Consider the following 13,435-nt stretch of genomic DNA (forward strand, 5'->3'; position numbering starts at 1 on the left):
TCTCTCTGTAGCCATACAGAATTTATTCCTTGGTAGTAATTGCATCCAAGTTTTTACACTCTATAAGGGTCTACTGGGTCAGTACTTTAAAGCTAGCTTGGTCCCCAAGACATTTCCTTAATATTTCCTGCGAATCGGCTGGCATTGCTGAACCGCTTAATTGTAGCAACATTTCACCGCATTGCGTTTTTCTTTTCGAATTCGCTAAGGGTAGAGTCGGATTTAGTTATCCTAAGAATCTCAGCATAGGTAAGATTTCCATTTTTCGCAATTAATATCGCCTGGGATTTTGCAGTTTGTGGTTAAGCTTTTCTAGCTACAATATTCCACGGCTCTTTTATTAGAGTTTGAGGGTCATTAGAGTTTTTACCTACACTTTTAGTTCGCTGTGTTTTCAAGGGATTTACAGTGCTTTCAAAAGTGTGAGTCAAATTTGTGTTTGCACTGGTTCTTGGTTCTTGCATGATCGCTTGCTTTGATGCTGAGTCTGTTCATCTGCTACTGATTCATCCGTGTGCAAAGCTCAGCCTCTTTTCGGCTGAATGATTGGGTGGGTTGATGTCTCTTTAAATTCAGTGCGATTTCCTATCTATGATGTTTCTCATATTCTGTGTTGAGTGTTATTACCCGTCGGTCAGGTGACCGGAGAGTTTTATTGTTCCGTACGAATAGGCTAATTTCATTAATTTCGATTTTTTCATAGGTTTTGCTTATGGTATTTGCTGCTTTCGCTGTAGCTGACATTTTCGCAGCCACGTAAGCAATATCCCCTAGAGCTAGTGATGAGCAGAGATTATTCAAGATAAGGCCTCAGGAATTTCTCTCAAAGTGAATTGTGGGTTTTATGTTAATGTGAAGAAACGCAGAAAAGGGAGATGACTATATGAACGGATGAGAGTGCGCTCTTTTTAAATTCCCCATTTGCGTAACTTCTCCTAAAATAAATACATGTTTTAAATTAAAAATAGCACTCACCGCTTCTACTATTTTGCTGTCGTTTGGCTTTAGTGCAGGTTTATTGGTTGTGTGTACACTTTTCGATTTCGCGCACTTGAGAACTAAAATCACTTGTGTAATCCTTGTTCTGTGTTCCATATAACTTGATCGATAAGGTAACACTGACTATTTTTCAGTATGTAACCGTTTTTGTTATTGTGTGAATAAATCGAATTGAACAAAAAATTAAATATTGAATAAAAGCTATGTTTTCACTATATAATGTGAAATAAGTGTGATGTATTTTATCCACGAAATCCTTCGACGGTATTCTAAAGATTTCCGAAAGTAAACCAAATCACTCGTTTTTGTATCCATTTTAATTTCCACTTTCACTCGGATTCCAGAACCTGAAAGTAGTAGTAGAGAACATGATACTGCGTTGATGAACCCACACAAGTAAGATAACAAAATAGCCTGATGCTATTGATAAAGACAGTACATTTACTGCTACATTGCATTATCAGCAATGCACTTGTCAGTTTAGTCTACAGGTGCCACGTGCCATTGTTAGTGTTATCCTTATTGCACCACAGATGCAATGAGCTTTCCTTGAACACATAGCAGCTTCATAGCGAATGTGATTTTTCCATGCGCTCTCCACCAGACAAGAACCCCTTAAATTATTATTGGCTTGACTAAGGAACGAAAAAATCAGTGCAAATTCATCAAAAGCCCATTAATCACCTCCGATTATTATTGAAGGCTTCATGACACTCGGAGTGCAAAGCAGTGTCTGCCGACCTGTTGTACAGATCCACGAGGCTTTCTAAAATATTTATAAAAAGAAGAAAATACACTGATAGGCCTATATTTCTTGGCAGTGACGTAAACGCTTTTACTAGTCCTGCCTCCAAACCACCGGTATGTTATACTGCTGGCTAAAGCTTGATAAGTATGACACCGTCAGGTTCCGTGGCCTTAATGAGCGCCCAAGGGAGACGACGCTCTTCCAGAAGATCTGAATAGGTGTACAGCCTTCTCGATACTTTCCGTAGATCGGTTACGAGGAAAGTAAACATTTGGAAGTCACCAGCTCAACTTCTTAAATACAAGCAGGCACCTACGCTTACAAAGAGGGATCTAGAAGAATATATGCTATATATATTGTATATAGCAGGCCCCACTTTCTAAAATGCCAAATTAGCACTAGAACCGCTTTTACGGGCCGCATTAAACAGTCTTCTTAAGTTTTTATCTATGATAGCCCCGATGTCTCAAAGGATTTCCCTGCACCTTTCTAAGGTCTACTTGTCATGTTATTTTGGTTTAATATTGCTTGGCATTTCATTATGGAAAGACTAACGCCTAAACAACAAATCGTTCAACTTTATTATGAAAATTCACGAAAATGTGTTTCGCTCCCTTCGCTCAACATATGGTCTACTGAGCTTACTATTCGCAACATCATCAACAATCTTGAGAACCAACTTGCATTATTGGTTAATATTCGACCGAATAGACCACCTCCAGCACGCAGTGAACAAAATATAGCGGCCGTAGCTGAGGGTGTACATGAAGACCATGGAGAGTCGATTCGGCAACTTTCGCAGCAACTCGAACTGACGTATGGAACGACTTGGCACATTTTACGTCGATATCTTAAATTGAAAGCGTAAAAAAGACAACTTGTACAAGAACTGAAGCCGCTTGACCTTCCCAAGCGACGTCGCCTCGCTCTATGGGCTCTGGAAAAGTTCCAAGAAGATCCGACGTTTAAAATTCTGGCTCAATGGGTATGTAAATACGCAAAATTGCCGCATATAGGACGAAAAGCAACCTGAAGAGATTCAAGAAAACAGCAAATTTTATGTACATACATGTGTTGAAAAGAAAATTAAGTGAAGTGTCATAATCTTGCATTTGATTTATGCTTCAAATACACGTACACACATACCTAAAAAAGAAAAATTTACACAACAAATGACATATTTACAAGGGTGAAACAAGCACATACATACAGGTAGGAAAATAATAAAATAAAACAATCGGGCGCGGAATCGAAAAAAAAATACAGTCATATATAAATATCATTCAAAACGGGCGCGAAGTATTACAATAATATTATAAAACTACAAAAGAAAAACATAAAACAAACGGCACAGGAGACTACAGAAATTTCTGGAGACTAAAGGAGAAATATCCTTAGTCGAAAAATAAGTGAGTCGTATCATTTCAATTTACATTTTATAAAAAAAACCAATTTGCGCATTTATGTATGTAGATGGCGCAGTTTTAACGGTATATAATTGTTCTCCAATTGCAACTTCCATCCCCATATAACAGTACTTTTAAGAACTACTAAAAACACTACCCGATGTCGCTTTGCTACAATGGAATTTCTAGTATCAAGAAAAAAAACCGCAAAAATGGCACCAAATGAAAGAATTCCTTACTGCTCAAATTGAAATAACAGATCAAGTAGACAAAAAGGTAGTTAAGCAAAAAAGTCATCAGCACGACTCAAACCAAAACTTTTTCAAACCCCAAACCAGTAACAACTTGCACTATAGTAGACATGTTAATAGAAGAGATTTAAGAAAATTTCTGTTTCAGATAGAAACAATATTGTCTGACGGCACAAACTTTGTATCAACTGTCTGACCAGAAGACTGCGAAAATAAATTTAATTGCGTTTACTGTCGTCGATGACATCATTCATTGCTTCATATTACTATTTTCTAATATATGATATTTCATATTCATAAAACCACCGGATAGGTAGGATAGGGAAGAACAAAACAAATTTACAGTGAAAAATTCAAATTTTCAAATATCGGGAATGGCCGGATAAAAGAATAGATGCCCAAGCAATCGTTTTCTCCCATATTACAAATTTGCTTTCAAGTTATTAAGCAAACAAAAAATATTGCCAAAAACTGCCACAAACCATATTATTATGCAGTGACTTAATACCTCAAATTATGATTGAAGGTATTTAGAAAATCTCCAATAATTTATTAGCACAAAACACAATCTTTAGATGGATTCTAAGGAGTCAGGTGACGAAAAAAATACTTTCATTTACAACTCAGATTGAAAATATTTCAATGGAATATTTAAAGAATAAGCTGAGAAAATTCTGGGAAGTAGTATCATTCAACCTTCACAAGATCAGGCGTGCGAAAATATTTTTCAAGTCCCCAACAAACCAAAACGAACAAGACGTTATGTAGTACGACTTCCATTCAAGCCAAAATTTCCTGAAAATATTGCACACGGCTTAGAAATCGTTTTAGTTTGGTTAGAAAAACCATTAAATGCTTGGAAGACTTATGTATCTAATCGTATATCGCAAATATTGGACTTAGTTGGCACAGCAAAATGGCAACATGCATCAAGCGCAGATAATCCTCGGATCTTGGGACAAAAGGACATATCTCTTCGCCTCACCAGCACTACACTCTGGTGGAACGATCCATCGTGGCTAACATAATCCCACGAATCATGGCTAAAATCTCTACTGCTGATGATGATGATATATTGAATAGATTCATTTCATTTCCTAGGGCAAAGAGTAATTGCTTATATGCTCAAATTCATACAAAAGCTCAAAGAAAACTTTAGCAGAGTAACATATTATTCAGATCTGCAGAATGCTAAGATTTGTCTTATATCATATACACAAACCTGCCATTTCAGTTGTGAGAAATCGAAAAGAGAAGCTCACTTTTCGCATTGAACCCATTTTCGGACTCAAAGAAATTGCTCCGTGCTACTGAAAGACTGGCAAACTCTAGTCTGATTTCAATGAAAGGCATCCCATAATTATCTCCGAAAAATCCCCCCTTTTACTACAATGTTCTTAGTATTTCTCCATCAGCTAACTATGCATGATCAAAATCGCTTGATGCAACAAATAGTCCGACAAGCATTTTATATCCCGCACAAAATTCCACGATTTTCATGTGTAAACCTAGCACTGTGTCAAACAGAAAATGCGTATGTAGATCATGGCAGATCTTCCACCTGAACGCTGAAATTTTGCTTTACCATTTATTAATACTGGGGTTGATTTTGCTGGGCCTTTCCATATAAAAACCCCTATGTTGAAGTCTTCCACCTTTAGAAAGGGTTATGTGGGTATGTTGGTATGTTTTACGACTTCGAGCTATGTTCTAATCTGACTAAAAGGTTAAAAGTTAAAAGCTTTAAGTCCCATTTAAAGAAAACGACTGGTAATCATAAATTCAATTATGGAGGTTACCACTTTAATCGCTCGTATTGAAGCCGTACTAAATTCACGGCCAATCTTATCCCTCTCCAAGATCCCTTCGATTTTACAGCTCTAACACCTGGGCATTTTCTTAGAGGAGCTCTACTTCTGGCCATACCTGAGGCGAAGGAAGACTCACTCACATTAATAAATCGATGGGAAAAAATTAAGATTCTTCATTATGAATTCAGCCTAAGAGAAAGACTACCTTAAGGATCTCCATAAGCGATATCGGTGAAAAAGCCAGAAAGAACACGGTGAAGGAGAATGCGTCATAAAAAATGACGATTGTCCTCCTCCTACAGAATGGCGACTGGGTCACATAGAAGAGGTTCATCCAGTATCTGATAGTCATATAATAGCAGATGTAAGAGCGCAAACCGGAATACTAACGCGGCTACTTGTTAAATTGTGTTTTCTTCCTAACACCGAAGAACCGATAATATCGAAACCGCGAAATCAAGCGGATATCTAAAAACAAAACGCTGATATCCTCGTTTAATTCAAAATCGTTTTACAAACCGCATTAGCAAAGTAAACCTACAAACACAATTAAAATTTAACAAAATTTTATAAATACATATATAGATGTTATATTATATGTACAATACAACTACAAACAAATAGCAAAATTAAAATTAAGAACGAAAACACATTTTTCACATGGTACCAAGAATATTCTAGTCAACCCACTCACTCCAGCACATCCCCAATGTCATCAGCCGCAGAAGCCGTGGAGGACAATGAGGAGCAACCGTTTTTTGATCCGGGGCTTCCAAGGTGCAGTTTGTGCCATCGAACACATGCAATGAAGAGATGCTCAATATTTAAGAGCATGAAGCCCACGCAACGAAAGCAGGTTGCAAGAGCACACGAACATTGCATGAATTTCCGGCAGACATTCACGCCACTATCGAGTGTTTGGTCGACGGCTCGTGTCAGTACTACCCAAGGCCCCACAATACACTATTTCATCGCTTCACTAGACGAGCTAACGCATCTTCAGCCCCTACAAGCAACAGACACAGCTGCGGCGCTTTTTAGGCAATTAATTCACCTCATCAGCACATTCCCCTCCCAACTTTAAAAGGATTATCACGAGAGTAAAACGGAACTTTTTTTGATTTTCGTCGGAGACCTTTTTTCTTTCGTCAAACGATCTTCCTCAGAGGACAATAAGTGAACAAAACCATTTACAATCGTGCTAAATTAAGTGAAGGTGTAAAATAGAGAGAATTGAAAAGAAAACCTAAAGTTTTAAGGAAGAAAAAATTTAAATTAAATTAAATAATTTGTGAAACAAAAAAGCTCCAGTGTATTTATTAAGCGGAAAATTCGTGAGCAGTGAAATGAGTATACACTTACGCAAGATTTTTTAATACAAAGTTTTGACAACATCTGAATTAATTTCCCGGGCTTTGATTCTTGCAAGTTGCAATAGTATAAAATGTTCAGTTGCCCCCGAACTTAGCCCTTCTTTATTTATTATGAATATTGATTTTTACCATAATTTCCTTTTAGATTAAATGCTTACAATTAATAAAAATTAAATTTTTTTAAAACCGAATCGGTTAAAACCATTGAGCTAGATGAACTCGACAATTGGGAAATTCTCTTGGCACTACCGAGATCTCTGAAAGTTATTTTACATCTAAACGAGTACAACTGCCAAATGTTAACTTTAAAATAATTAAAAAAGTAAAAAAAATGGGATGAGATGAAAAATAAGAATCGACCAAAAATTACCGATGCAGTTGCGGTTCTACCCAACACCAATACCAACAAATTCATTTTAAATATCAGTAAAAATGTGCAATCTTTATATTTGTTCCTTTCAGTGTCCTTAGGAAACTTTCAACACATCTTCACCATTGCTAAATTTGTATAATACAGGCAGAGTTAAAAAATCCTCTACTCTCATCAATGAATAGCGTATTCATCGCTCTGTATGATCTTACCTTAAGTATGCCATAATTTACGTAGCAAGCCGGATAATCGATATCAACTGCATAAATCCGTTAACAAAATTTTGCTTGAAGTGTTGTCAAACTTTAACTTTTTTGTGGTATTACGTTTTTCCACTCTGTGCCAGTGGAGTTGACTAGAATATCAAAAAATTTCAATTACTACTAAGCAGTTGTAGTTGAATACTACTGCATTTATTTAGGAAAAATATTAATAGGAAACGCGAAATAATAATACAATGTAACATATTGCCTTTATAATAAAACAGTTGATTGAAGTCAATTAATAGAATTTATTATAGTACAATGTTGTTTATAATTGAAGAAATTACAGTAAATTAAATAAACAAGGAACAGAATAAAAGAAGACTTTGAAATGAAACATAAAATTTACAAATAATAATGCAAGGCAATTTTTGAAACTGTTAAATTTATACTTTTTTTTGCTGATTGCAATTTTTGGATATCGTTTTAAATTAATGGTTTATTTACCCCATTCTTCTCGCCCATTTCTAACCCTAATATTAATTAATACAAATAATTAAAAATGGCAGATGGGCGAATCCTTTATTAGTATAATCAGTATATATGTAATCATGATTATTTGTGATTATATGAAATATTAATCACAAAATACGGGGGACTCAACTTTCACTAACTTTATCACCATTGCTATCTTTGCCATTAGTCAATACCTCAGTCTTTTGAAGGTTAGGTGAAGAATTTGGCATATTACTCGAGTGTTCTAAGTTGCCATTATTTTGGCCAGTTCCGATAGTGTTGTCATTTGTATTCTTTAAGTGTTTCTCTATTTCAGTTCGAACCTTAGCTATATCCTTTTGACTAAATAAACGACAGTTAAAAGTTATTAATATTTATGTATATTTCTAACTTGTTTATGACCTACCTGATTTGAACGAACAAAATTCCATTTATTGTGTTAAGCATCTCCAAAACAGATCCCATGGTCGGTGGTTGTATGTGAATTGGAGGCAACCCAGTACCTAATTTGCCATTGGAATATATATCGTTCATTTTGCGTTGCAAAAGTACAGCTTGCTGTGTAAGTAGACGCAAGCATTCCGCAGATTCTCGGGTTTTCTCATGAGCATCTCCCAACTGCAATCCGAAAAAATTTATATAATATCAGCAAAATTAAACATTTCTTAAATATATTTAGCTAGAAGTATTAAAATAAAGAGCCTTTTCACGTAAGAAATATAACGTTGACTCCTCCTTGGTAGTATCTGAGGTTACTATAATATCAAAGCGAAACATCACGCCTTTTTGAAGGGACGAACTGAGTGGAAAAGCAATGGACCACCTGTATCAGGAACCGGCAAAGATAAAACCAGTCACGATGTCAGCGGAGCAATAAAACCTGTTTAAGGCAACATTCATCGATGATCTAATGGACCTTTTCTGTTCGTCGTCCTGTTGTTGTTGTTGTTGTAGCGGTTATCTAGATCAGATCGAATAAATCAAGCGACATTAAAGGTTATCGTTAGCGTCTTCACGACGCGGGTTATTCTCTCATATAGGAATAGAATAAAATGAAAACTCAGACGAAGTAGCTATCACGCAACAGCAGGAAATACAGTTAATGCATAAGCTGCCGTAGACCAGGCAGGTCCTTCAAGGATTGCTAGCAGAAATGGACTCTAGAAGAACACCTTAGGTCTTGGAACACTAGCCTTTGGAATAGTTCGATGTCTTACTTAACCAAGAACCCCTATTAATCATTAACAATACAAATATTATATAATGAGCTAACATCCATTGTTATAGATTTCCATCAACTGTTTCGATTTGGTAGAAAAATAAAGTTTCGTGGATCAAGAATAAATTTCCTGTTCACCCATATGGCAAATTTTTTTGTAAAAACGCCGCCCGCCAGACAAGTAATGGGTCTGACGATTGTTGTGTACGATTATTTTTGAAGTAAAAATAACCATATGTATGGTATATTATTAAAAAAGGAAGATGGGGTACAAGTTCGGGATAACATAATGTTAATCGAAATATTTTTGCTAAATTTTATTAAGGTATATTCCGCTATTGTCGACGAATATATACATATATTGATTATAAGAGGAAAATAAAGGAGGCTTAAATTATTAGAATAAGGTTATGGGGGATAGATCAAGGTCGAAACCGATTTCATTCATGTTAAGGGCTAAAACACATTATGGTTAAGAAAACAGGTCCACTAAATTGCAATAAAATATCACAGATATTGACCTATATACACACGCCCGAAAAAGTCTGCGTACTCGCTTATATCTTATTTTCTTTTGTTAAAATATAACTTTTATTTACTAAATTAGTACTAGTCTATTGCATAATCCCATAGCATTTAAAGCAGTGGAAATCTGACACCATAGTTTTATAGACAAATTTTCAAAAAAAAAATAGTAATTTGGCAGCGCAGAAAAAGTCTGCGTACAAGGAGTAAAATAGGAATTCTGTACCTACCTATAACCAAATGAAAAAGTGTCGGAAAGTTATAGTTTTACTTCTTTTCGTAAAAGCAATTTTAAAAATTTTTTGTTCAATTTAGTTGGTTATTAAATGAAAAATATCGAATCCCGCCATAAAGAAAAGAAATAAGCCCCTCTGAAATAGAAATAATAACTAAACTTTTCGAAGAAAAACATACGGTGAAATCGGTGGAATTGTTAAGAACACCTTTTTTTATACAAAGAGTTATAAATAAATTACAAACATACCGGCGTTTTTGTATCTCGGCGCGATCAGGGTGGCCAAAAATACTAAGTGCAAAGCAAAAATTGCTTCTAAAATCGATAAAAATGTTAACAAAAATTTAAGAAATCTCTCTGCACTGACACCATTCGCAAAATTAATAAAAATAAAAAAACAGGGTTTTATGGTCAAGTCGCACACAAGAACTTATTCATATAGGTAAGTGAATTTTTATTTAGCGAAAGAGTACTTAAATACGCCCGGGAGTTTTGACAGAAAGTTATTTTTTCGAGGTTAGGCCAATTAAGGGTGGTGGGGCGATAATCCGCACTCCCTCTGTTTTAGAGAGCGAGAAGAGGGAGGAAGTGGCGACTAACGCAAAATTCGGGGAGGTGGGGTTGGACGTGAGTGTCAACCGGAAGTTGGGTCCTAGGGTTGTTGTCCAGGGGGCTCATACGGAGATCTCCCATGAAGAATTCATGGAAGAACTACTCCGGCTGAACCTTCAGGACTTTAGCCCGGCGGCCCACAGGTCTGACGTAAGGTTGGTCAGTCGTCTGTGGAAGGTGGCCCCTGATGGTAGCACCAATGTTGTCATGGAGGGTACGAACAAAACAATCTCCGCCCTCTTGGAGGCAGGTAGGTGCTACATTAAATGGTTCTCCTTCCGGATGCGACCGGATAGCCTCGTTGATGGCTGCTTCCGGTGTATGGGTTTTGATAACAGAGTGGCTGAGTATAGAGCCAAATCAAATGTCTGTCGGAGGTGCGGTCAAGAAGGCCACAGATCTGCCAGTTGCGACAATGCACACCATTAATGCAACTGCGTATTCAAGGGTAGACCAGCTGTGCATCTTATGTCGGCTGACTGCCCGATATACTGTGGGATTGTTGAGCGTGCCCTCGCCAGACACTGATGGAGGGGATTACACAGTTAAACTGCCAGGAAGCGTATGTAGTAATGTGTCAGTTGGGTGGGGGTATGACTGAGAGGAGGAGAGACATTGCCTTACTACGCAACACCAACGGTTCGGGGTCTTCCTGGCAGTTTCAAGGTCTTCACGAACCTTGGGGCTAATGCTGTTGCCAATTGTTGTGACTGATCCGAACTTCGATTCCGTAGTTGTAAATTCTTCACAACTGGGTGTATGGTCGCGGTAGAGGGGGAGTTCGGTAGGCTGATTGTAGCTACTTTGTACTGCAAATTTAGCGAGCCCCTAGAGCCCTACCAGGGCTACTTGGATAAGCTACTACTACTTGCGAGTAGTAGCCCATTTATCCTAGGGCTGGATGCGAATGCCTCGTCTACGATATGGTTTGGTAAGATATCCCGGCATACGTCTGGATATCAAAGCCACAGTCGAGGAGAAGCATTAAGTGAATGGGTGGTGGCTAAGAACCTCCACATTGTCAATGAGCCTAGTGAATGGGACACGTTTGAGGGCCTAGGGGCGTAAGTGACATCGACGTGACGCTTATGAATCAGGCAGCAGATAGGGCGTTCGTAACTAATCCAAATTATGAGCACTCCCAAATCCTTCCCCTCGCGGTATGAGAATCCATTGCGGCGATGGCGTACCTCTGGTATCGACTGGAACCCATATGGACAATCTGTCAGGGAAGCGGTATGCCTAATAGAGTGTTGGGGGTTGACGAGCAGATTGCTCGTCTTTATGAGGTAGTTTGAGGGGTCAATGATAGGGTGCTTAGAAGGTGTGAAAGTTTTATGATTAGGAAAATAACGTGGTGGACGCGTGAGTTAACCTCGAAGATGAGGACTTTCAGGCGATTGAGCTTAGGTATGAATTTAGTTATGCGATTAGGGAGTATAAGGAAATGTTGGTTAAAATTAAAAAACAGGAGTGGAGAAAGTTTGTATTGGAAAATAGGGACGACCCTTGGGGTCAGGTCTATAGGATCTGCCGGTGTCGTAAGAGGAAAGATATTGCCTTCGCATTGGTGACACTTTGTTATCAACGTGGAGAGAGTGTGCGGAGCGTTCTTCCCTAGGGCGGAGGTTCAGGTACGTGTGAGAGGGTTATTAAAATTGTTATGGTTGTTTCTCTCCTGAAGTCCTCTGATAAGATCAGGAGCGATCCTGGTTCTTATCGGGGCATCCGCCTTCTTCCAGTACTTGGAAAAGTGCTGGAAAGAGTTATGGTGGAACGGCTTTAGGAGCTAACTCGGGGTATGTGGTCGGATAGGCAGTATGGGTTCAGGAAAGGACGCAGTGTAGATGATGCTTGGTTCTACGTTCAGGGTGCTGTTAGGGAGAATGTGAACAAATATGTCCTTAGCATATTACTTTTCGGACAAAAAAGCCTGCCTAGTCGGAATGAATGGGAGTGTGGAGATCGGAGTGGTCCGTGGCTGACCGCAAGGATCCATCTGCGGTCCATATATTTGGAACCTTATGATGGACTCTCTGCTTGGACAGCTCGCGCCCCTCTGTAAATGTTGCGCGCATGCGGACGACCTTCTCCTTCTAGTTGAAGGTCGATCGCAATTAGAGTTAGAGCGGGCGGAAGGACAATTTTTAGAAATTGTAAATAGTTAGGGTTTAGGTGAAACAGTGATAATGCTGCTTAAGGGCAGATTGTCGCCGGTTCGTCCACTGATTGTCCAGGTGAATGGGATCAGCATCAGGTATGAGACGCTTTGACTTGCGTGGGGCTGACCATGAGTGAAAGGATGTGTTTCACTCCACACTTGGCGATTCTGAAGGAGCGACTGCAGGCAATCGCAGGTAAAATACGACGCATCCTGGGGAGCGGTTGGGGCCTTGGGCGCCGTGCTGTTTGCACCATACAAGTATATCGTGGTCTATTTGTGGCTTGTGCCACTTATAGAGCCGCAATATGGTGGGAATCAGCGATAACGGTCTTGGGTCGCCGAAAACTCCTTTCGGTGCAACGTTGTATGATGATTGCATGTTTGCCTGTATGTCGCACCATTTCAACGGATGCGATGCAGGTTTTATTAGGTGCACCCCCTCTTGACCTGATTGTCATAGAGCGAACTGATGCATTCAGGTTAAGAAGGGGCTTGAGTGTGTCATTGCTGCAAAATTACTAGATTTCCGATGATGGCGTGGAGAGGGAGGCATATGTAGGGAGCAAGAGGCTTCTAGATGATAGGATCAGGAGTAGGTGGAAAGACCGTTGAGACAATAGCCTTAACGGTCGGGTGACTTATGAGTACATCTGGGACGTTAGGTTTGTTGAGGGTAACCCAGACTTCAGATTCTGTCTGAGTCTGGGTTTTTAGTTTACGGGGCATGGACCTCTGAATGCATTTTTGCATCAGAGACACCTTTCGGATAGGTCGGGATGTTTGTGTAGGGCGCAATGTGAAGACTGGGTTGACTTGATCGCGGAGTGCCCAATGTACTCGGACATCAGGGATTTCGGGGTATGGGGATTAGCTGGACCGATGGACGATGTTAGCGGTGTGATCTCCACTAGTCGGAGTCTGTTAAGGTCGTTTGCGCGTGAATTGTTTTGGTGGCGAAGGCGTTTAACTGAGAATTGGGCTTAGCTTCTTGTGTGAAAGGTGT

General features: G+C 38.9%; 1 protein-coding gene and 1 long non-coding RNA gene across 4 annotated transcripts in view; one reads left to right on the forward strand and one right to left on the reverse strand.

Moving 5' to 3' along the window:
* The first annotated feature begins 2,117 nt into the window (after window positions 1-2,117).
* On the forward strand, window positions 2,118-3,657 carry LOC106621324 (uncharacterized). Of its 2 annotated transcripts, XR_001330899.3 has the most exons (3): window positions 2,135-3,156; window positions 3,221-3,490; window positions 3,553-3,657. It is a non-coding gene; the product is annotated as an uncharacterized lncRNA (long non-coding RNA). The 2 variants fall into 2 exon arrangements; XR_004975734.2 differs by having other exon boundaries at window positions 2,118-3,156; window positions 3,221-3,657.
* A 4,060-nt stretch (window positions 3,658-7,717) lies between these two features.
* The window catches only part of clu (clustered mitochondria protein homolog), a 46,111-nt gene continuing 40,393 nt past the window's right edge, over window positions 7,718-13,435 (reverse strand). For both annotated transcript variants that reach the window (XM_036358990.2, XM_036358991.2), the window contains 2 exons: window positions 8,084-8,295; window positions 7,718-8,019 (listed from right to left, as the gene is read on the reverse strand). In XM_036358990.2, coding sequence (XP_036214883.1) covers window positions 7,821-8,019; window positions 8,084-8,295 — 411 coding nt within the window. In that variant the 3' untranslated portion in view covers window positions 7,718-7,820. The remainder of the gene's footprint in view (window positions 8,020-8,083; window positions 8,296-13,435) is intronic.

Source organism: Bactrocera oleae, chromosome 4, assembly GCF_042242935.1.
Source record: "Bactrocera oleae isolate idBacOlea1 chromosome 4, idBacOlea1, whole genome shotgun sequence".
Taxonomy (NCBI): Eukaryota; Metazoa; Arthropoda; class Insecta; order Diptera; family Tephritidae; genus Bactrocera; species Bactrocera oleae.